The sequence below is a fragment of the Achroia grisella genome, unplaced genomic scaffold (genome assembly GCF_030625045.1).
Source record: "Achroia grisella isolate CSIRO2021 unplaced genomic scaffold, CSIRO_AGI_Agris_v1 utg779, whole genome shotgun sequence".
NCBI lineage: Eukaryota > Metazoa > Arthropoda > Insecta > Lepidoptera > Pyralidae > Achroia > Achroia grisella.
The window spans coordinates 3629815-3655541 of NW_026713019.1; the positions used below are offsets into that span (position 1 = coordinate 3629815).

Here is a 25727-nt window from a genome sequence, read left to right on the forward strand (position 1 = left end):
TCATCAGCAGGTTCTCGGTAAGCCCGTTGGAGACTAAACGCCTAATCTGGCAACCCAATTTAGACCGAAACAAGCCAAATGTGTACCTACCTATAATGTCACCGTTGAATAGATAAATAAATATAGATACTGTATTGACGAAAAGTATCGATTCATCTTATTTGATAAAATGTATCGATACCTTAGGTAAGGTACGAATGGATTATTCCTATAAAATCTTTTAAAATACTCCATAGTTTTATTTAAATTTATTCATTAATTATTTTAGATTTTGGTACCATTGTAATGGATATGATTTTATTCTTTTAAATAATTTCCAAAAATAAGTAAATGTATCACATTACAGGTATCGAGAACAGAATATCGATTTGATTTGTCATGTACTTTACTCGATAGTAGATACATGAACTCGATTTGAAAAATATCGATTCACATTACATGTCCGGTGTCGCTATGAATGAATAGATGGCCATTTTCTTAGCTGTCTTATGGTACTCTATATACTGTCTTGAATCTATATTTGTGTCAATGTGTAGTTTTCTCCTTATATTGAAGATAAAAGTGATTTCATCGCAGTAAACGTTTTATATTTGTTGTTATTGTTAATTGTGCACTCTATTTTGCGCCATTATTAACATAAATAAACAGAATTAATAACCTGTTTACCACCATTGACGGATGTCCTTGCACATTTTGCAATAGCGTAGTGGCGGTAAATTTGATATTTGAAATACTATGGATTATAATGTAGTTATTGTGTAATATTATCTGGTGCAATGGGTAGTCCGGAAGAAAATCAAACTGTGAGTAATAACAATAGTGAATTAGATACGGTAGAAAACGAAACAGGTGGCGAAATTTCTGAAAATGAGGTGGCCGACTCATCCGCTTCTTCACAGAATGTGTCTGCTTGTCAGGATGCTAATACTTCCAAAGAAGATGGAAATGGTGCTGGAGGTGCAAAAAAGACCAAAAAGAAATCACGGCATGGTAAGAAAAGTCATGTGCCACCGAAAGACAACCCTGATCGAAGTACGGTGCGTAGAGTTCACTATACAGCCACAAAATTTAAACAAGGCAGAAAAAGAGCCCAAAGTTTTCCAACAATTTCCAAATTTTTTCTTCCACATAAACGCCCACGGAAAGACGCTTTTATACCACCTACGAAATTTCTTCTCGGAGGGAATATCTCAGATCCATTGAATCTAAACAGCTTACAAGACGAAGATATTAACAGAGCTATGAATGCTGTCACCCCAGAGTCATCACCATTGCCTACACCTCCTAGGCACAAGGCAAAGATAGATGTAATTATTCCTCCTAATATCCGAGATCCACTTAATTTGATGGAACCTGTGGATAATGAAGAATATGAAAAGAGGTTAGAAATGCTACAGCGAAAACCCCGCAAAAAAGCAAGGATTAGACGACGTACAACTGACCATGTTTCTCCCTCAAAGGAAGTGCCCATAGAAAAAGTAGAAGGTATTAAAGAACCTCCTCCTCCTGAGGCATCAACATCAAAGTCAAGAAAAAGATCATGCAGTGACAGTGATAATTCATCACAGAAGTGTAAGGATAGTAAAAAGTTGCGACGTATGGATTCATTGGATAAAATTGTGAGTCCTGTGGTGCCTCAGCCAGGTGCATGGATGCGACCAAGACCACAAACACGTGTTGTCCCTCCTGAGAGACCAGCGTCACCACATCGTGCTAAATTAAAGAGTGAATCTGAAGGAGAGCATAAATTGCCAACATTTCATCCAAAAAATTCACGCTATCAGTATGGAAATTATGATAGGTAAGACTAATATTAACATTATTGGCTTTGTAATATTTTGTCTCCAAATATCTCGATATAAAGGACACTGTCTTTATTTACATGATGTAGTGAGATGGTCGAACTAACTATAGTAAATATGAAAGGATAGTGTGTATCTGTCTGTTGGTTTACTTGTTACACTTTCATGTCTAAGGTATCTTAATTAAATTTAATTTGAAATTAGATTACATATATCCTGAGGAACAATGTAGGCTATCTTTTATTTCAAAATAAAAGCAGATAAAGTTGCAGGTAACAGCTAGCCTTCAATATGTTTATGTTTGGAGAAGAAGACTAAAAATTTGTTTGTATCATTGGAAGCTTAGTATGCTGATGCCTAATCTGAAAATTATAGTATAAGAGGCATTACATCATAGTCATCTGGATTAGCAATGAATGAGTGGTATTGTAGGTGTTACATGATAATGTGATGTACTTAGGTGTTCATGTATATAGGCAATGATTACTGCTCACCATCAGGTGTGCCTACAGGTTGTTTGCCATTCATTACATAAAAATGATATTTGTTTTTAGTGAATATACATTTATTTGGTTAAATAATGCATATATAGTTAACTTTAGTTTTCTAAAACAGTATGTTTAAACACATTTCTCTGCAATAGTATTATTAATTGTATGTATCATAATTGTTTAATTAATTCCGAGACCATAGAAATTGAATGTATTAAAAAATTTTGAACCATTTACTGGCATACTAGTTTTTGCTCTTGACTTTATTACCAGAATAAAAAGTAGCTAATGTTCTCTGTTCCAAGCACTATTTGTGTGTCATATCTCAGGACTTTAATTTATAATAATTATGGTATTAAAGTAGGCTTTATTAAATATCATTACAGGTATTATGGATACAGGAACTTAAATGCAATGATGGATGTCCGCCTACAAGTATTTGAGATGCATAAACATCTATTCCAAAACAAAGACGTACTGGATATTGGGTGCAATGTTGGTCACATCTCCACTGCTGTAGCTCGTACACTTGGTGCTCGATCTGTCATCGGCATAGATATTGATCCTGTACTCATTGGTATGTAAAATATACTATTTTAAATTAATATATTTAATATGTAATATAATTAAATAAAGCATACAATTATATATTTGAGAATTTTGCTATCATATCGCAATGAAATATCAAAATAATAAGAGTCCCATACATTTCTATAATCTAATCCGATTGTCTGTGCTGAGGAAAAATGATGTTGTTGATGCTCCTGCTTTGAACTGACCCCACACTAAACATATTTTTATTGCATGTTCTATCATAGATATATGATAGTTTATAGACCAAATACTCATTCTCAATAATACTATTAGTATGCTAGTCCTAATTATCTGTAATTAGATCTTGTTATGGTATTTAAGTTTGTTGGAAAGTCTCAGATTCTAATAACTCAGAGACTTTCTTTACTTGATTCTTCTTTTAAGTAGACTGTCAAACATTACAATAAAATAAGTTGTCAATAAAATATATTCTTAAATATACATCACTTATGTTCAATATATATTATGTGCAACATATACAATTTCAAGTTTATTACATGATGTTATGAAAATAAAAATTATATATATTTCATTTACAATTTATTGCACAGAATTATGAAATATAAGGTTTTATAAATAAATAATTGACTCATTTTATCTACTAGTTTTAATTTTCGTTTATTGATTGAAACTTAAATATTTTTTTACATTTTCAGGTAGAGCAAGAAAGAATCTTCAGTCCTTCATACCTGTTCCAACAGAATTAATTAAAGAAGACGAGAAAAAGATTGACATGGATGATGACAAAAAATCTGAGTGTGAAAAGTGCAAAGAAGATAAATGTGAAGATTGCAACTTGGATCAGAAGCAGGATAAGGGAGAAGACTCCAAGAAGATTGGAAGGAAATTTAGGAAGCCAAGAAAGAATCGGAAGGCCATAAACAGACAAGAACCTGGGAAATGCTTTTTTCCAATGTCAATGGCAATGCTGTATGGACCCCTTGGCGACTCAGTGGCAAATCTGTCACCACCTACATTCCCCTACAATGTTACATTCAAGCAGGTGTGTTTGATTGTTGTAATAACTGATGATTATGATGTTTGTCTATTTGTATCTATTCATGTTTTAAGTGTAAGTAACAAATTTATAAAATATCAAAGTTAATCACAAATGTAGGTCATACATACCTATGATGTAATTAATTTGTCAAATTATCAGTAGACATGTTCGATATACACAGGTCAAGTACTCTTTCAGTTTGATTTAATATGTTGTTGTATTGAAATGAATCAGTATATGCCATAAAATCACATATATTGTTTCTGTATTAAGAATACTTGTATATGGCATATATAGGAATAAATGCAATAACTAATAAACCATTAATTTATATTATATTTTATACCCTTAAAACATGAACAGATACAAATAGACAGATTAACTCTTGGATATGTCTTTTAATTGATGCGGACAATGTTCATTTCTTGATTTATTATATAATCATGACTTGGGTTAGATTTAAAATCTCATCTGTTTTAGTGCTAATATAGACCATATAGATTGCAGCCATTTTGCTTTTATTTTTACATATAAATTAAAATTATGAGCAATTGTATATATTTAGTACTAATCGTTAATACCCATGTTTAGCACAACACTGGTTGTTCTTAAAGATAATGAAGATTTCTTTTATTATTTAATTCTTCTATTTTAAATATCTATTAACAATTAAAATTCATACATTTAATTACTACTCGAGCATGTGGATTGCAGTTCGCCATTTGACTGAGCGTTGCCCAGCGGTGACATATATGATTAAAATATTTTTTTTTCAATTGCAGGGCAACTATGTGCCGCGTGAAGATGTAGCAGTAGGCTCTGGCGAGAGCCCGCAGTTCGATTTGATACTCTGTCTCTCCACTACAAAGTGGTTGCATCTTAACTGGGGTGACGCCGGTCTCAAGCGCGCTTTCAGGCGCATGTTTGCCGATTTGCGTCCCGGAGGAAAACTCGTTCTCGAAGCCCAGAATTGGGCTAGCTACAAGAAGAAAAAGCGTTTAACGGTAAGACTATATTCATATTATTATTAATTATATAAAATACATAATCTGTATTATTTTTAAAAGGTCTCAAATAGAATCAGTCAACTTATTTAGAGATTTAATAAGAAAGGACATTTTTCTAGTGAGGATTCAAGGCACTCCCTTTTAAAATTCTAAAACTAAATAATAATTAAATTTTCCTTTTGTACATCAGTTGGCATTTATATTTGATTAAAATTGAGATAGCTTTTTCCGTCCCCATTTTAATTATGATAGTCATTATAAAAGTAAAAAATAATCAATAAGTACAATTAAAAAAAAAGCTATTCCAAAACACCTATTATTGTACATCTATCTTGTATCATTGTGCAAAAGTTGGCATTTATATTTGATTAAAATTGCATTTTAATTATGATAGTCATTATAAAAGTAAAAAATAATCAATAAGTACAATTAAAAAAAAAGCTATTCCAAAACACCTATTATTGTACATCTATCTTGTATCATTGTGCAAAATAGTGGGTAATAGTATATATATAATTTCAGTTATAATAATGATTAATTGTACTTATTTCTTTACAGCCCACCATTTATGAAAACTTCAACGCTATAGAGTTGTTCCCGAATAAGTTCCGCGAGTACCTGTTATCTCCTGAGGTTGGATTCAGCAAGTGTTGCATATTGGGCGTGCCACAGCATGCCAGCAAGGGCTTCCGACGTCCTATACAACTGTACATTAAGGGAGACTTCACACCGAGTAAGGCACGGTGGTCAGATGCGTACGCGCCCTCATCCCATCACCGGCAAGAGGCGGAGCCGCCGCGGAGGACTGTATACGCACCGATGGCGCCGGCGTACCGCCCTAGTGACGACGCGCCCTCTTGCGGTGCTGCGACTCCATACTCACCAAACTTGGACTCGTGCGCTGATGATTCGCCGTTCTACAATCCTCGTAGCGACTCGTACGCGCCGTCGTACCAGCCGCCCAGGCCGACGGTGTACGCGACGCTGCCGTCACCGCTGGGCAGCGCGTCGCCGGCGGCGTCCCCCGCTGCCTCCCCCGCCCCGCACGCGTCCCCCGCGCCCGACCCGATGTCGGCCCGCGGCTTCCCCGAGCCCCCACGCCCGTACGACGATTGAGATCCGCCGAGCGGACTTCTCGCCATGGACCACTATTAGAATGAGTGGACGTGCCTTTAGCATTTACGAAGCACGTATGTTGATACGACTATTGGACGGTGTACCTTAGAACTGGTGTTCGTTATACTTGGCTGGATGGGAATAAGTGAACGCCAGTTTTATAAAATAAATTTTACCTGTGATTTAGATAGGGTCGCATCTATGTACGTGCCTTTATAATAAGTGTTGATGATAAATGATTTCACCACTGGTCGGTAGGTCGGGTTATCGCTTCAACATAAGAGTGGATCATTAAATGATTACAGTGATTCCCGATATAATGCACGTCTTGTCATTTCTAAGTTCCATGTCTCCCGCCTTTCTTTTTAATGTAAATATTGGTTTAGAACCATAGGATTATGTATCTTATAGGATGAATGTATTTTATAATAATATACTCGCCCATTAATCTATAATTGTATTATTTATTTTCCCTTTTATAATATCGCAACATACGAAGTTGGATCCAGGGAAGTATATTATCTTCACAAGCAGTTGTTATTCTAGTCTCATACGATATTAAATAAATATATATAATAAGGCGAACTCCACGCGGTTTCCCCTGGAAAACAATGTGATTAATTCCCGGTAAATCGTCACAATGGAGTAACTGGCCTATCTTCATCATCTACTGGTGCCCTGCCAGAGAATACTGTTAATGTAGACGGTTCCACCATGCCATTATCGTTCACTAAAATGTACTAGTAACTATCTATAGAATATAAATTAAAGTACACAGTACCAAAAAAATATAGGTAATAGTATTCTTATCCAAATTTATTATGTTATACCTAAATTAAAATTTGAACACTTTCAGCTCACTCGTGTGCATTTAAAAAGCAGATAGTGAAGTTATAATATTCCACAACGCATTATTTGCTATTTTTTATTCAAATTTCGAATTGAACGCCCAACCAACCAGTAGGCAGCGCGCTGATATAAAAAAAATGGCGGGAAAGAACAGTGTCCGTCACAGAAAAAATGAACAAAATATAATTTTGTGGCTTTTTTATTTTTTTTCTCGCACTTAGTATGCACGTTTGTTATAACTTATAATGCGCTTATATCGTAATATACCAACTATTATCCAGTAATAAAATATTAAAATAGAGGGAGCCAACAATTTCCGTTGTTGGCTCCGTTGGTCCCAGACGGATAAAGACCACAATACGCCACTGTTATTAAATATTATTATATATTAAAGTCTATCAATACTTCAGTACAAACATAATAAATATTACGATATGCACAATAATATACACAATATTTATTGAACGTGTTGTCTTTACCATACTGTAACAGTATGTACCTATAGTAATAAGTAGTAATCACATGTGCACGTTCCGTTGAACACGTCAATGCGTGGGGTAATGAATGCTATTATAGTCTCAAGCGCATTTACCTAACTCCAGTAAGAATATTTTTGTTTTGGTTTATATTTCACGCGTCATGGCATGGTGCGGATTGTCGGCAGAAAAGTCATGACGAAAAAGAACGGTCGTGAGTTCTAACATAGTTTGCATAAAAAAAACGTGTGTGATTGATTCTCTAGTGATGCAAGCGCCGATAGCAAACGTTAAGTGATTCAGAGACGGTTGAATCTAGCGAAGACAACCACCGTGTTCGCTATAAGTAGATTCTTATCAACGACTGGTCGAAATATAAAGTTAAAATAATATAAAAAAATAAAGTATTTTTATTCTCAATGTTATGTGAATATGTATTGAGTAGTTCACAGTTTGAAGTAAAAAAATACATTTCAGTTAGTCACAAACTTCTCGCATCGATCACAAGAAAAACTACTTTTAAACTTTCTATGACATTTGAATTTTAAGTAATCTTTAGTAGGTACCTGTGTCTGCGATCGCAAATAGCCATATACTACATTAAAAATAAAATTATGAAATTTCAAATTTGGAACGTCACGTATGGAACATCAATGTTGTTTTGTTTCACTTTATAGGCATACATTTTTCACTTCTCAAACATTCCGTGGCATCACTGTTAAATTCAGTGTATAATAAATTCTAACCTATTTTTATTTCCTTATTATAACAACTTAAACATAGCAATATTCTTCTATCAAACCTGTTTCTAAAAATTTGATAATTTATTGAATGATACGATTACGATACACGTCAGGGTATCGTGGCTGTGATATATTCATAAAAAATTGCGTAAGAACAAATAGTAGGTAGCTATTTATTCTCACGCAATTTTTATGGATTTACCTATATATACTACCACTACTGTTTAGGTGTCCCTTAAGAAAACGTTTTAATAATATTTTCAAGGATTGAGATTCCAGTGCTGCAGCTATACTACCATTAGTGCAGACTATAACGCAAGGAAGAGGCTCTTATCGTTATGGTATGTAATTATTGTATCTGTGTTTATGGAATACACGACGTCTTCTAAGCAAGATATGGTCATCAACCTGGCAAAATATATTGTTATAAACTTATTAATTAATGAAACCAATAACCTATTACTAAAAATGTATCCTCTATTTGGTTCCATACGCATTTTCCTTTCATTACAAATATGTAAACTCACTGTAAATTCAAAGATCGTAAATTTGTAATGGCATTAAAATGTTTATTAGATTTTTTCATTTAATTAATTCGTTTTCAAAGCGCTGCTCTTTCAATTTCTAACAAATTACCGCTTTTAACGGGGCTCCGGTAATATTATTGCGTCGTTAACGTAATATGCATTTAACCCAATTGCAGCAATGTGGACGATGTAAACAAATATCCATTATCGCATATATATTATAATAATGGCTGAAGACATTTAAATTATATTGTTTACGCCTTTCTTATTAGCTTTCTTCCTTCATCATTTAAAAAGTTGACTATATTGTTCTATAATGTGCGTCGTCAGCTGATATGTCCGCTATAGGGGAGACCGGAGTAAGATGGGATACTTAAGAGAAAAAACATTATAATTAAAAATAAGAAGGTTTGATAAAATCCGCTTACGAAAAAGGGAACACTTACAGTTTCAATTAATATAATGATAATATTTTATGACGCAAAATCACATACTTCTTTGCCAAATAGGCATTATGTCAAATATCCTGTCTTGCCCCATCATCATGCCTATTTACGAAAATGATATAAATTAAAACATTAAACGTAATTTTTCATACTAGTTCATTAGAATTAGTTTGTGTAATTATATTAACAATAAAGATATATATATACAGTGGTGGACTTTAAATTGTGTGTTATAATTGGTATAAAGATGATGAAGAAAGGTCAGTTAGGTTTGGTAAAAAGTAAGTAAATATCTATAGGTCCTATACCTATTGACGAAATATCTCATTATGTTTCGAAGGTTCGGCGACATTGTCATCGTTTTGTTCGTTTTATTATTACATCAGACCCTTCCTTCAAATTAATTTTGTGATGGCGAGATTGTACCTACCTATTAAAATAATGAAAAAATTCTTTGCAACATATTTGAAGGTAGGTAGGCGATAAATAAATAGTAGAAAATAGTAAGTATGTAAGTATTACTTAATAAAATAAATATTAATATATACGTAATATAAAAAATCAACTGAATATTAGGAAATATAGTTAAAATCAGTAATGTTTAGTATGAAAGAGTAAACGACGTCCGAGAAAGCATCAATTTCAGAAAAGATTCACAATACATTTTGTCTGACCCGATTTGCACTCTGGCTTTAGTAAAAATATTTTTATTTCCATTATGAGTAGGCTGATAGTAACAACCTATTTTAAAATTTTAAATCCATAGTTCTGTATCCGTAAATCTGTAGTTTTTAAATATAAAACAGTGACGAAGAGTAATAGATTTTCATACTAAAATTACTGTATTATAAACTAGACAATGTTGTGTTTGACAAAGAGAGTAGATACATTTCCCTAATAGATGTGCCATAAAGTTTTAAATTAAAAACAATTTCATTGTACCTAGATAGCCGTAAGCTACGTACACAGTCGTAAGATTATCATCACACAGCAATCTAGGTAAAAGAAAAAGGAGCAAGTAGTTAATTATGAAGGGCTCTGTTCTTACAAAGTAAAATTACAAATTAATGACGAGGAAAATTTTGTTTAAGCATACTTTCCGATGAATATGAAATATTTAATCCGGGCTTGTTATTATTAAGATAGGTACAGAGACAGAGATTGGCTTTACTTTGAATCAATACTGTTTCTGATATGTACTAAAAAGAGGAGGGATTAATATGTAGATGTACCTATCTATACATATAAATAAAATTGGAGTGTCTGTTTGTAATATTGATATAACCGTTTTTTACTACATGCATATTAATATAAATACGGTACATACACCAATATAACGTTGTTTTCAATTTTTGTCTGTCTGTCTGTTTGTTCCGGTTAATCTCTGAAATGGCTGGACCGATTTTGACTGGACTTTTTTTGGCAGGTAGCTGATGTCATAAGGAGTAACTTAGGCTACTTTTATTTTAGAAAAATAAAGTTAAATTCCACGCGGACGAAGTCGCGGGTCGCTATGGACGCCTGGAACACCCCTGGTGTTTCAGGCGTCCATAGGCTACGGTAACCATTTACTATCAGATCGGCCGTATACTTGTTTGCCACCATAGCATATAAAAAAAGTAGAGTTAAAAAATTCAAACGTGACTATTGAAAAATCATACCTTAAAAGCATGAAAAAAAAATATCCTCCTTTGGGATAGTTAGGCGTGGTGGTATGACATTTCATATATACCAATATGGTCATATGTTTTATAATGCATAGTTTTCTTGGTGTCTCTAGTTTTCTACATTATGAGATACGAAGGAGTAGTGTAGTACGCACTTCAAAAGAGTTGGCTTCCATTGTGATAATAGAACTCTCAATTGGGTACAGTTTTAGGAATCAATAATAAACTGAAAATGAAATAATGTAATAACTATGATTGATGTATGAATAATATTCCATTCTATTCTATTATAATAATGACTTAGGCATGCGTAACATTCACATCATATGTTAAATTGCATCTCTCCACAAAAACATATAGTAATGGTTTTTACCTCAGTTAGTCCCCCCTCCGATCGATCCCCCGTCATATCAGTCCTTCCGCAGGTTTGGAGTGCCATCTGCACTCGCCCCCTAACGTCGGGTGAAGCTGTAAAGGCCAGCGGCGGCCAACAGCATTAGAGTAGTCCGAAAAAAAAACCTCAGTTAGTATTATTTCAAATATTAAACATTAATAATTTCAAACTGTTATTATGTTAAATTATTAAAATGTATATTTACTTTTTTCATAAGTGGTTACAAAATATGTTATCTTATGCCAGCCAATTCTCATAGCTAAACAGGTAGATTGAATTCTGTCAAACGAATGAGTGGGAAGGTAATATGAGTCAGTCTCCTAATATACTTACCTACTTAATAATATGTTAATCATATACATGATGTATATACATACCTATACGTGTGTTGATTTGTGAGAGGCAAGTATGATTTACGAGCCATATAGCATTAATTACGTAACGTATTAAAGGTTCCCTAGTTCAGGATAATATTAAAGTAAGTTTGTAGAAAATTAGGTACAGGTTTGTGCTATAGTGTATACATACTAATCTAGTACTATTTACTTTAAGGGACGGTACTTTTTTATCTGTCCTCTGTATTAGCACAGATAATATAATATTACATAGTATTATATTATTGTTAAAATATTCTGGCAGAAAAACGCTTAGGTTTGGCCTGTATGAAACGTATAATTTATTATGCCTACACTTAAAACCACTCATAATAACTTGTTATTTTTAATTGGGAATACTATTTTTAAAGTAACTTGTTGATGCTAGCAATATTCATTGTTTAGAAATAAAATTAACGATGAATTGACAAATGAAATTCAATAATATTTAATATTAAATGTGCTCGATTTTTTCACGTACGGTTTCAACACTACTTACTACTCACTACTATTCTTAACATTAATTCTTATATATATTTTATTTTATGTGTCTGCTAAATGAAGTAACGTGATAATTGAAAATAAATATTAGGTATAGGTGAATTATAAATTATTAACAAAATTAAATTAATTTAGGACATTATCGGCTCCGAATATATTCAAGCTCTCAAGTTAAATGATCGTTTCAATTAATTATAAGGTAAGTATGAAATAATAAATTTTCCATCAACATTCCTTATGCGTCTTATCGTTAAATTAAACGAATTCTTCAAGAAATGAGTCCAACACAATTCCTTGCCATTGATTTTTGACGCTGGACTCTTCTGCAAGATAACACTTCAACATTTAATTAAGAAGTTCTAAGGATTGCTCTGAATCAAATATAAAGTTGGGGGCAAAGTCGCTGGCTGATTTGCGCTTCGTTTTCGAATTACATTATTTTATAACGGAAATACCTGGTTTGCCTGAATATAACAATAACTATGGTGGTCTAGTATATCTATATACTATAAAACCTTCAAGGTTTTCTGACAATGGTTTACTTTTAATTTATATGAAGAATCGAAAATTAAAAATGAATAATTACATAAGTTAGATACCATAGTATGTCGTGTTAAGAATACATTTTTTTTTTGTAAAAATACTTGTTATGAACACCAATGAATAAGAAAGTGGTATTATTTTTTGGGTTCGTTATTCACACGGATACAGCGCTATTTAATAGTAAGCCATGCAGAGCTTGTGTTATGGGTATAAGACAATTGATAGATACACCTTGTATATTTTTTTATAATACATACATTATATATATATATATATATATATAGAAAATACAGTGTTTAATACAAACAATCGTACTCATGATTATAAATATTTGCATCGCGCGAGAAATAGAACCTGCAACCTCGTGCTAGGCCGCTAAACAACCGAGGCTGTCAATGATGCAGGGCGTGGATTATTATAATAAGATTACAGGTGCAGCAGTTGATGAATCTATTCATCCGTGACAGTAAAGTACCTACGTTCATCTATCTAGCATTTATACAGGTGCTCGATGATCTTTGCTAGTCTCCGCACAACACACCAGATACGCACCTAAAGCTAGATAAATTATACTTGTGGTGATGAATGGACGTCGTCTACGCCCACGTCCCATGACAATAAAACAAATGAAACTCGGTGAAATGTTTAACTTTCATTGAAGCATTGACAGGCAATAGTTGAATTAGTTGTATGGGATATGCTTCCACATTTGTTATGAAAATAATCACTACTGAAAATTTCAATTTTAGCAGTAGCCAGCATAAATTTTCTCAACAGAATCTATTAATATATATAAAAAAAATATGACTAATAGAATAAAGAAGTATGAAAAAAATATAGACTTTATAAACGTAATAGAACTCAAAACAATGTTTGTTGGAATATATTTGATTGTCTGTGCGATAGCTAACTCTAGTCTTAGAAATAGCTTAACCATCAGTAATATATTGTTATAATGTTTAATGATAAGTTAGTAATAAGTCCAATTGAATTGCAGACAAAAAGTTATACATGTATAAAGTCCGCGACTTTATACATGTATTAATCATAAATCAGCTAATCATAAATAATAGAGTCATTATTATGTTTAGATTCTAAATAAGTCAAGCATAGAATTAACTACAGCTGTTGTAACTATTATTCAAAATTTACTCATTTTAGTATTACAGAGTGAAAGTTCAATAGGCGGTAATCGCTGTAGCTGCTCCAAATTAACGAAATTTGCTCCCTTTGCAAGTTAATAGAATTGTAAATTTGAAATTTATCGTCTTAAGCCGTACATATCGCTGTGAAATACGGATACATTAGGGTACCTATTGTTATTTAACTGTTAAATAGCGTAACTATATTATTTCTTACATTTAATTTATTAACAGTAAAGCATTGATATAATGATTTATCAATTTCAATGGGTAACCAATACCATTACAAACCAAGACGGAACCTAATTGTTGGCGACAGACCTCTTTTTATAAATCTTTTATTATTTTGAACAATGATTTTTATTTTTGTCATTGTCGTTAATAGTGCCGTTGCTTGTCGTATTACCAGTAATAGAAGTTGGAAGCTGAATAAGTTTTTTCAAGAAGCAAAGTGCTAGTCTAAAGCATCTTACTGAATCTTATTGAAGTTGAACATTTGGAACCTCTCATAAAAAACGCATGGTCATGTAATCGAGGTACAAAGTAATGCGTATACTGAGGCATTTCGGCACTAACTCTGAACCTATCTATTTCACATTAGATACGAAATGAGACGGTATATATACGAGCATAGTCTGTTTATATAAAGAGTTGTTAGGTCGGTGTAAGAATTGTGACTATCATTTACACGCTAGTTCCGGAGAGTTTGATTATACATCACACAGTACATAATCTGATCAAGATCATTAAGTCAATCTTCAATCAGGACTTTCATTCACTTAAGTTTGACAATCTCCGGGAAAGGGGTTGTTAGTAATATGAACTGATGACCCTAGTGACGACAATGTTCCATGTCAGGTTGACCTCCACGCGGTTCCCTTTGAAAACCATCATGATGAATTCCTGGTGAGTTTGTCATGATACGCAGACTGATTTGACTTCATGTTCACTTTATCATCCACAACTGGTGCGCCGTCAGGTGAGTACCACCTGCGCTAATGGTTTAATCAATTTAAGATAATCTGATATTACTTCTTTATGCAATATGTGGATTAATTTGCTCACGTAGGCACATCTCTATTTATTTGTGGATGTTAATAAAATGGTGCACCCGCCTGCGCTGGTTTACGCTGGCGGAGCACCAGTGGAGGATGATAAGATGAATATGAGTTCAGGTCATTAGCCTATCCTGACAAATTTACCTAGACTTTATCACGATGGTTTCCAGGAGTAACCGCGTGGAGGTACATCTCTAATTTAGAAATGCGGTCTATATAGTGCTTGCGTTAGTCACAAGCGGTTTACCTCAATTTATTTTCAATCTCTTTCTTACAGGACAGCCTAATATTACAAATGTCAGGCTGTCCTGTAAGAAACTGCTTATTTTCACCTTAAATAGGTATGCAGACAATTAACAAGTTGTTATGTGTGATGTCTGTGGTGGTATTCATGTGTAGAGTATTGGTGTGGTATAGGCGATGTTGCTCATCAGGCTGACCATTAGCTTGTTTGTCATATCAGTTATAATAAACGGATTAAGCAATTGAAACATTTTTATATATTTACTTTTAATCAGTAAGCATTTTTATTAAAAAACAGGGCCGCGTGGTTAAGACGAACTCAGTAGTAAATTTAATATAAGGTATATAACTAACTCTACAGTTTTTTTTTCTTGTTTTTCAAATACAAAATGAAGTTTCTTCTGAATAAAATACGTACACGTGCGTGCGTGCCAACATGAGTCGATTTCGTAAGTTTTATATTCTTGTTTTCCAATTTAGCTCCGCAATGTAAATAAAATAGTGAAGTGAGGGTCTGGTTCGCAACCATTGGGGACCCTTATTTTGTAATACATTTGCTTTTAGGTTTCGGGAATATATATTTTTTAATAACTCTTTATTGAGCACTGATAACATATAAAGAAAGAAAATGGTATGTTATAAAGTACACTACAAAAGGCGATCACAACGTTATGTTATAAACAATATCTTACAGAATTAAAAATTTTGAATTAAGGTATGGAATATGTTTACAATTCATTATTACTTGTAAGAGTTCAAGTAAGTAAATACTGATGCCATTTAATTGCTGAGTGCCACGGCATGCGAAATACTATAGTGTCTGATCCTTCAAGATTTACTTCATATTTACAATATGGCAGTATACTTAGTTGTGGCAACCTTTCATAATATGGAATTTATATTGTAGTTCTCAGTTATTATCATATTAGCATTATCAGCTGAACTTGACATTAGTCAGGTGAACTTCGTCTAAAGCTCTTATACTTTTTAGAAATTCTGAGCTACATATTTAATTTATCAGTATTGAATCTCCTCAGGAACGTGGAATGGAAGAATTTAAGGGTAATAAGATCTTAATTTATCGACTCAACTTAATCTTGCACAGTTAATTTATGGACGGACTCCTAATACTTCAGTCGTTCGAAGTAATTTCACGGTAAATAAATAACCGATTACTTAATTTAAATTCTAATCTAACACATCTTTTAAAGGGAAGATACGTGTATGTTGAAAAGTAAGTAGAATCCGGAATCGTATGACAAATGTCGGATATAGTGTTACGCATTTTTGTTAAAAGAGACGTTGTGAGTTAGCACCATAAAGTTGTTTTTAGAATATATGCGGTTAAGATGTCGAGGAATATGAAACAGCACTTAGATCCAATATTTAGGTTTGTGATAAAGTCATGTTTTCTAAAGAGTTTGGAAGAGAATAAAAGAAGGATATCCGAATATAAAAGTATAATAGTGAAACAGCACATCATAGCTGTTATAAACTGACAATCATATTACTTGTAATTGCCGATCATCTGATGAATGCTGGAATAAATCCCAGGATTGAGTAGCATTCGCCTAAAGTCCTTTTTAGTAATCGCCACTATTACGTACGAATGATGGTGAGAGAAATGAACAAATGTTATAATATCAAATGAGAAGTCATAAATTTACCATGTGCGTTGAAGCCAGTGGTAAAAAAGTTTAAACAAAGTTCGGTAACATTCGTCAATAAGTATTGGAATACTGACATGTGAATGACCATCTTTCGTTGCAAAATGTTGTTGAAAAATCTGAAGGAACCAACCAACATTGCTGTATTGTATACTAGTCAAAACGTCTGGAGACGTAACTAACTTTATTTACCATTTATATATTTTTTTCGTGTTAAGCCCAATTGACTATATTGACAATCTATATATGTAGTAAACGTTTGTAAATGTTGAGTTGTAGAAATTCTAGTTCCTAATGATTTATAACTCTGGTAATTAAAAGTAGATTAACAAGCTTCTTTTCTTTGTATTTAAAAGTTTTTCATTTGACTTCTAAAAGTAATGTTCATGTGATGCAAAGGTCACAGTCCAACCCAAACATTTAAGTTTGATTATTTATTTAAATAAATAAATAATCAAACTAAAATGTTTCTCTTCATTGCACCAATTACAGAATAAAAATAACAATTAAAATAGAAAATATACATTGACTGATACAAAAGGCGGCCTTATCGCTAAGCAATTTCTTCCAGACTACCTTTGGGTGGATAGAGAAATATTTTTATATGTTTTAAAAAGAGTTTTGTATTTGTACCAAAGATAATGATAATCTTCCATGGATCATCTCTTCCATGTTAAGAAATGTACTGGAGGCCTCGTTCTTGTCCATAGATTTCTGTATGTTGGAATTGATACTCTTAAGCTTAATTAAAATTTCACTTATTAGCTGCTCCGCCTTTAATAAAATGGACTACGAGGGTGAAGAAGTCAAATAGCCTTTGCGGGGAAAATAAATAGATTGTTTAAATTAAATACCTGCCATCCCACAACTAAATCTGAAAAACACAGGTCTAGCGGTTTAGGAAACCGGCTTCCTTGCGATGTCTCGGGTACGATTGGTCGTAATCATTTGTATTTATGAGTATCATTGTAATCATATCGGTCTGGGTGTTTGCTATGTATATTATATGTGCATTTACAGAAAATCTCAGTATTTACATCAGTTCTCTAGTACCCAAAATAAGCTCTGCTTAGCTTGGTATTAAATGGTTTTGTGTGAATCAACCCAGGTTTTTATTAATATTATTAAACATGGCAGACATTAAAATTTTGCACACAGCGATTGCCATAGACCCGTCGTAATCTGTGAGGTTAAACAAATCCGATGGGATTTGACCCATTTCAAGGTAGTTAGCGAGGATCACATTAGCAAAATTTGTAGCAAATTTAACCCCTCTTAGATTTAAGCATAACTTATTATAATGTACATATATATATGTATATATATATATATATTTATAAATATACAGGAAAATATTTAAAGGCTAGCTGTCAAATCAATGCACACCCCAAATCACTGAATCTAGAAACTAACAAAGGGTTATTGGAAATTCCCACACGAACACGAACACGAACGGGAAATAACAAGTTCTGCGAGGCCTAAACCGCGGGGTTTCCTCCCTGTTGATACAACTATATACAAATTATATCGCTTTTACCCAACTCCTTATAAAAAGCACCGGAAGGCAATTTTATATACATACGTAACATAAATCCTTAAGCAACGTTTAATTAAAAAGATTTGCTACATTTTAATAAATGTGGTGCTTACTACACTTAGTTAAGCAAATTCTGTAGAAAATAAACAAGACAGCCATAATCTTCGTAAAATTAGTTTGATTATTCTTTTTGATATCAATAGGTATAAATGGTTTACATACATCTCAAATGTGTTTTTTTAATATACAGTATGGCTTATGGCTAGTACAGTAAGGCCGGACAAAAGTTTTTTCAATATTGAAATTGTAATAGTATGTAATATTATGTTATCTGTGGTAATAGCAATGAAACTCAACTATTGTATTATTTGTAGAATTCTTTCCTTTTTGTAATTGATAGCTTGAATGTTGTTTTAATATATACCTAATCAGAATTACTTACTTACGTACTTAGTCAATATTAGTGGACTTTAATATGAAATACAATTCATCCTATTGTATGATAGGGAAAATATGTGAAAACCACATATAGTAAGTTAAATTAACAACTCCTAGCAATGGTCAACTTCTACCTAACATTTGCATGAACAGCGTTCGTCCTTCCAATGGTACTTTAATGACCCAAATTTATGTTTGCTTTTCTCTAGATTGTAAATTAAGGGTCACACAGACCCTTTGTAATAATAAGTCTTTATTATTTTCATGAATTTATTGATAACGTTACACTGTTTGCTTCAGGCAATCATGTAGAACATTTTATTCACTTATAAAATATTTATATATACGTACAACTGTCTCAATCCTTATCCTTACTAATATTATAAATGCGAAAGTAACTCTGTCTGTCTGTCTGTCTGTCTCGCTTTCACGCCAAAACTACTGAACCGATTTAAATGAAATTTAGTACGTAGATAGATTAGACGCCGAGGAAGGACATAGGCTACTTTTTAATGCGAAAAAGGGTTGTAAGGGGTTCAAAATGGAAATACAAGGTTATCTTTATGCGGTTGAATACATCGCACACTTATTCGTCATCTTTTCATTTCACTAGCTAACAACCAATCAACACATCGCGTGCGTTTGCGCCATTCGCCATCTTTTCATTTCACTAGCTAACAACCAATCAACTCATCGCGTGCGTTTGCGCCAATAAGGTATCCATCACAGAGAACAAAACCACAGATAAAATAATGTAAAACGAAAGATCTTGCCGAAAACATGACGTTGACGTTTAGCGAAAATATTGTTTTTCGACACTTTTTTATGATAAAATCGTATATCGTGTATATGTGTTTTTTCTTTAAACCTGAAATTGGCCGATTGCGATACAAATTTGGCAATTTTTTTTATTAATTTGTTTTATTTTAGCCCAACTTAAAGTTTTACAATATAAGTTACATAAAGACCCTAGAGCCAGGGGGAAGGGATTGTTAGTAATGTGGATTGATAACCCCATTGCTAGCAATGTACCATGTCATGTCGACCTCCACGCGGCCCCCCCTGGAAACCATCGTGTTAAATTCCTGGTAAATTTGTCACGATGGGCTAACTGACCTGACCTCATGCTCATCTTATCATCCTCCACTGGTGCCCCGCCAGCGTAAACCGTTAGCGCAGGCGGGTGTACCATCCAATATCATCCACAAAAAAAAATATATAAGTTACACAAAATAAAATCAATGTCCAATGTCAAATAATAATAAATGTCAAATGTTGTTTCTCTGTTCTGACGAATTTATTAAAAAAAAACTTAATAACAATCAGAATTTCTTCACATTTTATTATTTACATTTTTTAAATAATGTTGTGGTGTGGCACTATCCGAAATTAAATTATTTACCCATTTTTGTAGGTTATACAGAAATAATGTGTGGGTGTTTATTTAAAAAGCATTAACACAAAATTAATTAAGTATAGGTATTAATAAATATATGGTTGTTGCATCAAAATAGAATTTTCTTATTTCTCACTAAAATAAAAACTAACTGCATTTTTTATAAAATAAATAACCTTTTCATTGTGTCATATATTATGAAACTATTTAAATTATTTAGCTGATTGTAAGAAACAAAATGTTGGTTTGTAGATTAATACTGTAAAGTTACTATTTGTACGGAAACGACAAAAATATATTTTTGTGCTGCGACAAAAATCCTTACTAATATTGTAAATACGAAAGTATCTCTGTCTGTCTGTCTGTCTCGCTTTCACGCCAAAACTACTGAACCTATTTGAATGAAATTTGGTATACAGATAGTCTAGACCTTGAGAACGGACATAGGCTACTTTTTAATGCGAAAAAAGGGTTGTAAGGGGTTAAAAGGGGGATGAAATATTGTATGGAAGAATCGTCATTTTTGAAGCTAGAAGCTTGAAACTTATTTTTGAGGCTGTTGATTAAATATAAATAAATATGACATTCAATGTTTGTAAAAAAAATACCCTTAAGGGGGCAAAATAAAATAGGGGATGCAAGTTTTTATGTAAAATCGTCATTTTTGTAGCTAGGGGCTTGAAACTTATTTTTGAGGCTGTTGATTGAAAATAAATAAATATGACATTCATTGTTTGTAAAAAAATTGCCCTTAGGGGTGTAAAATAGTAAAATAAAATAGGGGAATGAAAGTTATTGACATTTGCTACTTAGTTTATTAAATACCTTATTGATATTATAAATGTGAAAGTAACTTTGTCTGTCTCGCTTACACGCCAAAAATACTGAACCGATTTAAATTGAAATTTGAAACAGACATAGACTAGATCATGAGAAAGGACATAGGTTACTTTTTAATGTGAAAAAGGGTTGCAAGAGGATTGAAAGGGTAGATCCAAGGTTATATAGATGTAAGCTAAAACGATTAAATTTATTTATTTCATTTATATTGTGTTAATTGAGTTAAATATTTTTTCATTATTTACGCGGACGAAGTCGCGGGTACAGCTAGTGTATATATAAATTCACTACTTCATCTTCATATATTTTATCCTTGAGTATAATGATGCTTCCGATACACTGACAGTATCTGATGGGGCACCAGTGGAGGATTATAGCATGTGATTAAAATTAGGTTAATTAGCCCCTAGTGATGAATTGACACAGGATCAATCACAATTGTTTCTAGTGAAGACCCTGTTGCGGGCGACAAAGAGAACGATTAGTCCGTCCTATTTTAATTATGCAATTGGGATGAACTATTTACATATTACTAGACTGAGAATTACTGATACACGAAAACACAAAACAATTTCAAAATAAATTACAATTACTGTATTCCTTTTATTTACTAAATTTAATCAACCTTTGATATACTGTACAATGAAGTAATTAAGGTAGCTTTTATTATTGAGTACAATTGTATAACTTTTCGTAGGCATTTCATTATCATCACAATTGTATTCTGTAAACAATATATTTACCATGTTAATATTATTTAAGGAGCTCCCGATATTTAGATGCTGTTACAAATATTCTGGTCACAGACTCATCCCTCGACTATCGAGTATCGTTTTCTAATATACGACGTTGTACGTAGAAAGCAACTAAGTGGGTAGACAGTTGTCTGTTCCTAATAATTGTTTGCATACACCGCCATCTTCAGTCGACCTACATCAAGATAAATATTCGTTTATGTAATGTCTACAATTGCATATCGTTACATAAATTTTAAATCATTACCGTTATAGCGCCTTTTGTATTTGTCAATTATACTACATAATATTATTAGTAGGTAAGTAGATTTTCTTCCATTTTGGTTAATATCCTTTTTATACATACATATATAATATACATTATTTTAATTTCATTGTCTGTTAAAACAATGAAGTCATACTTAAAACATGATTAAAGCAACCGAAATTATATGACACGTAGTTAAAAATTATTTTTTCTGTATATTTTATCTTTAAAACAGCAATATCTTTGCTAAAAACAATGGATTAGACGATGATTCTATTTACATGAATGAGTAGATTACTTCACATGGATAATTACAGATTTATATATATTTTTTTAATTCCTTTACTATTACCATGTGTGAGACATTCAGTGCGGAAACCTGATCACCGCTACTGGAAGCGTCTTCACTATATAAAACGTCCTTCTCTATTAGTGATCAAATTCTTTATTCACCTACATTACGCCATATGTTGATTGTCGTATGCCTCCTTCTTGTTAATGTGTATTGTATGAATATCACAGTTTCCACATCGTATAGTAATTATTATATATTACTATTTTAATTGTGACGTAGTGAAGTGTGTCTGCCATGCTCACTTAAATGTCCAGACAGGAAGTGGCGTGCTGGAACAGCTCATTGGACAACAAAATAAATCATTATTAGTTATAATTGATTATTTTTGTTAATATTTATTTACTTAAGATGATTGTGTGATGCAACATTTACTTAAAAGAGTAAAACGCTTGTTCTTGTTGCTAAGTCTGCGTTTCGAATGCTTGGTGGAATAAATAAAATATGACTATTCAACAATGGATAAATAAATCCATCCATAATCATACAAACAGTCCAAACAAGTGTAAATTACAGTCTCGTGTTCTAAGAAATTAAGTAACCATCGTAATTTTGCATTATGATAATTACTTCATTACTATCACGAGCTACTTTAGAGAAAATCGTTTCCCATTTTCACTAGGATTACCTATAGCTATAATTTCCGTTATCTGAAAAAAATATAAAAAAAATAAGTTAATAATATTTTTAGGGTAGTTCCAACGTCAATATTACTGACAAACGCCAATTTTGGCATCCTTATTTCATTTTTAATAAGAGGATTAGGTAGATTAGGAAGAGAGTGTGTCCACGCAATAAATTTACACTGTAGGTATTCTTCAGTAAACATTCTATCTGTAGTCAAAGATCTCTGAGTAGTAAAAGAAAGAGTCTGAGTAGACCAAGCGTTGGTGAGAGAGAGGTTCACCCAAGCACTATAGCAACACTTTCAATCGAAATTTTGAAGAAAATATTTACGTTTCGCTCAATTCTGTTTACTCTATCATCAGTAAATAAAAATAAAGATATATTTTTTGTTATTCTGAAGATTCTTTATAATTTCAATGTCATGCTATTTTTTTTTTAAATTTCGACTGCTTTCAATTTTATAAAAATGAGCTAAAAATATTCTATTTATTTAGTGTTGTCCCAGTTTTATAGTTACGTGTAAATCTAAATCAAACTAGTATAATTACTGTGAAACGTATATATTGTTTATTCTATGGACAACAATTCATCGAGTTCAGAAATTATATTATATTATTGATAGCAACATGTCTTGTATGGGGTCGCCTCTGGTACATGTAGCTTTAAGTACATGTCTATAGAAGTGCTTCAAAATAACGCGACGGGTCGTAATGTTATTTAGTTGTAAAGAATAAATACATTACTATAGTATTAATTTTGTTAGTTTATCTCAGTGCTAAGAGTATAGATGATTTCCTTTGAGAAATCCTGCGCTCTTTCGAGGGGATCTAAAATTTCAATTTGAAGTAGTTAATTACAGACGCAATGTAGGTATTGGTAAATAATTATAATAATTAAAGGACAACAACAAATACATCATCTATGCAATCCCATCTATTACTTAATGACGTAATGAAAAATATCTACAAATTTCATTATATCACTCCTTTGGGATATTGTTCGCAGCTCTATGTTTAACATATAAAAAAATAAAGTATTTGGACGTGAAACCTTAACACACGTTGTCACGTTTTTATGTTAATACATATGAATCGTAATTATAAAAATAAAGAATATATCTAATGATTCTTAGTAAAGAAATTTTTTATGACGTATCATTTCATTTTACTTTTGTATTTAATAAATTTAAGGTACCTTTCATTTTAGAAACCCATTAAGGGTCTAACGTGATTAAAAGAATTGTAATCAGAAAGTTTAAACATTATGATATTTCATATGCACAAAACCACCGCAAAAAGCCTAGTATCAGATATATTGGCACATAATTTTTTTGGGACGAGTATAACGGCTTTTGTTTGCAGTGTTGTATTAATTGGTTTGGGGCTTGGTTTTTCAATGAACACAAATAAATAAGGTGACAATTAATAGGATATTCTGATATGGGTTTAATTTCTGATAATTTATACAATTAAAAATTCAAATCTTTGGGGCCTTTGATATGAATTGTCCATAAATGGACTTACGCCAGTCAAATTTTTATAAAGCATATATCTAATTCGAGTTTCCTTTATGCCATAACACCGAATTGTACGTTTAAAATTGTACCCCTTCAGTATTTTAGTGCGGACACAAAACGTAGCTATAAATCGCTACAGAATTCGGGAACTTTAATGAAGTTATTTCGTTTCAACATCCATTTTGTCGTATATAAATCAAGGTATAGATAAATATAGGTGTAGACATTGAGGCGCTGACTAATAGATCAACATATAACAGAAATTGCTGGATCTAGTAATATAACATTTTGCACAAGGATCCTTTATATATCATAAGTGAGCATTAAAGAGACATAAAGATCTCCTCGGACCAGATCGGACAGTCGTAGAAAACAGGTGACATGCGTAAACGATAGAAAAGAATTTGGTGAAATTTTGATGGTTTGGTAAGTACTGGACTAACTATATTGCCACAGTATCTTTATTAAACATAACACCGTGTTCTGATCACAAAAAATCCTACTACAATCGTTGACGATATGTATATATATAAATAATAAATGGGATTTTAAGAATGTGTGCATCTACAAAAAACACTTAAAAATATGTATTGTGGTAATGAGAACCTGTTAAGTGTTATAAAATGATTAATATGGCCGCCAAATGAGTAAAGAAAACTGAAAATGACTTTAGCAAATTTAATTAAACTAGGTAAATGTTTCAATATGTCTAAAGCCGGTCGATGCTGACAACGAAGTTGATTTCATTAAATTTAATTAAACTAAACATAATTATGTATATTTCCGTTTGATGCTAGTACCGAAGTGGTCCCATTCTTGTTGACTCAAAACGCGGTTCTAGGGTGGAACAACCGAGTCAGCAACCGGATGCCAAACAGTAGATTGCCACTACAGTCAGTTAATGGGAACTGCTTGCACCCGTGATTTGCAAAATGGTCAAACAAATGGCCTTAGTAGGTACCGGTAAATAGATTAAATCATTGCAAAGAGAGTTGACTTTGTGTGTAAGTATATTATGGTATTTTATTGTTTTATATTTCACAAACAGGTCAGTGAGCGAGCCAAACGTTTGCTTTCGTCTGTTTGTAAATTATATTGTTGAACTTAATTTTCTTGCCGTGAGGAAACTTCATTTGTGACAAAGGGGTATAATAAAAGTAATTTGTATATTCTAGACAGTATATTTATATAATTTTAATTTAGATCAGTTCTTTATAGAAAAATCTTAACAATTATTGATATTTCGGCTAGTGTCTATTTATTATTAAAACATACGTACTTCTACCTGTATAAATGCTTATCTATAGAACATCATGATATTTTTCCACAAAATTCAGAAGTTACTGGTAATCTTTCAGTAGCGGGACACACGGACATAT

General features: G+C 32.4%; 1 protein-coding gene across 1 annotated transcript; it reads left to right on the top strand.

The window, feature by feature from the left end:
- Nucleotides 1–453: 453 nt before the first annotated feature.
- Nucleotides 454–6479, top strand: LOC131850708 (7SK snRNA methylphosphate capping enzyme bin3-like). The gene is made up of 5 exons (XM_059201029.1): nucleotides 454–1801; nucleotides 2680–2870; nucleotides 3544–3890; nucleotides 4670–4891; nucleotides 5453–6479. Exons 1-5 carry the CDS (start codon nucleotides 777–779, stop codon nucleotides 6008–6010), a joined length of 2343 nt encoding a protein of 780 aa, XP_059057012.1. The 5' UTR covers nucleotides 454–776; the 3' UTR covers nucleotides 6011–6479.
- The last annotated feature ends 19248 nt before the right edge of the window (nucleotides 6480–25727 follow it).

Bases quoted from the DNA above. Each gene is read 5' to 3' on its own strand.
- LOC131850708 (XM_059201029.1), top strand. From the start codon at position 777: ATGGGTAGTCCGGAAGAAAATCAAACTGTGAGTAATAACAATAGTGAA. The intron at 3,891-4,669 runs GTGTGTTTGATT...TTTCAATTGCAG, and splicing joins ACAATGTTACATTCAAGCAG to GGCAACTATGTGCCGCGTGA. The intron at 4,892-5,452 runs GTAAGACTATAT...ATTTCTTTACAG, and splicing joins AGAAGAAAAAGCGTTTAACG to CCCACCATTTATGAAAACTT.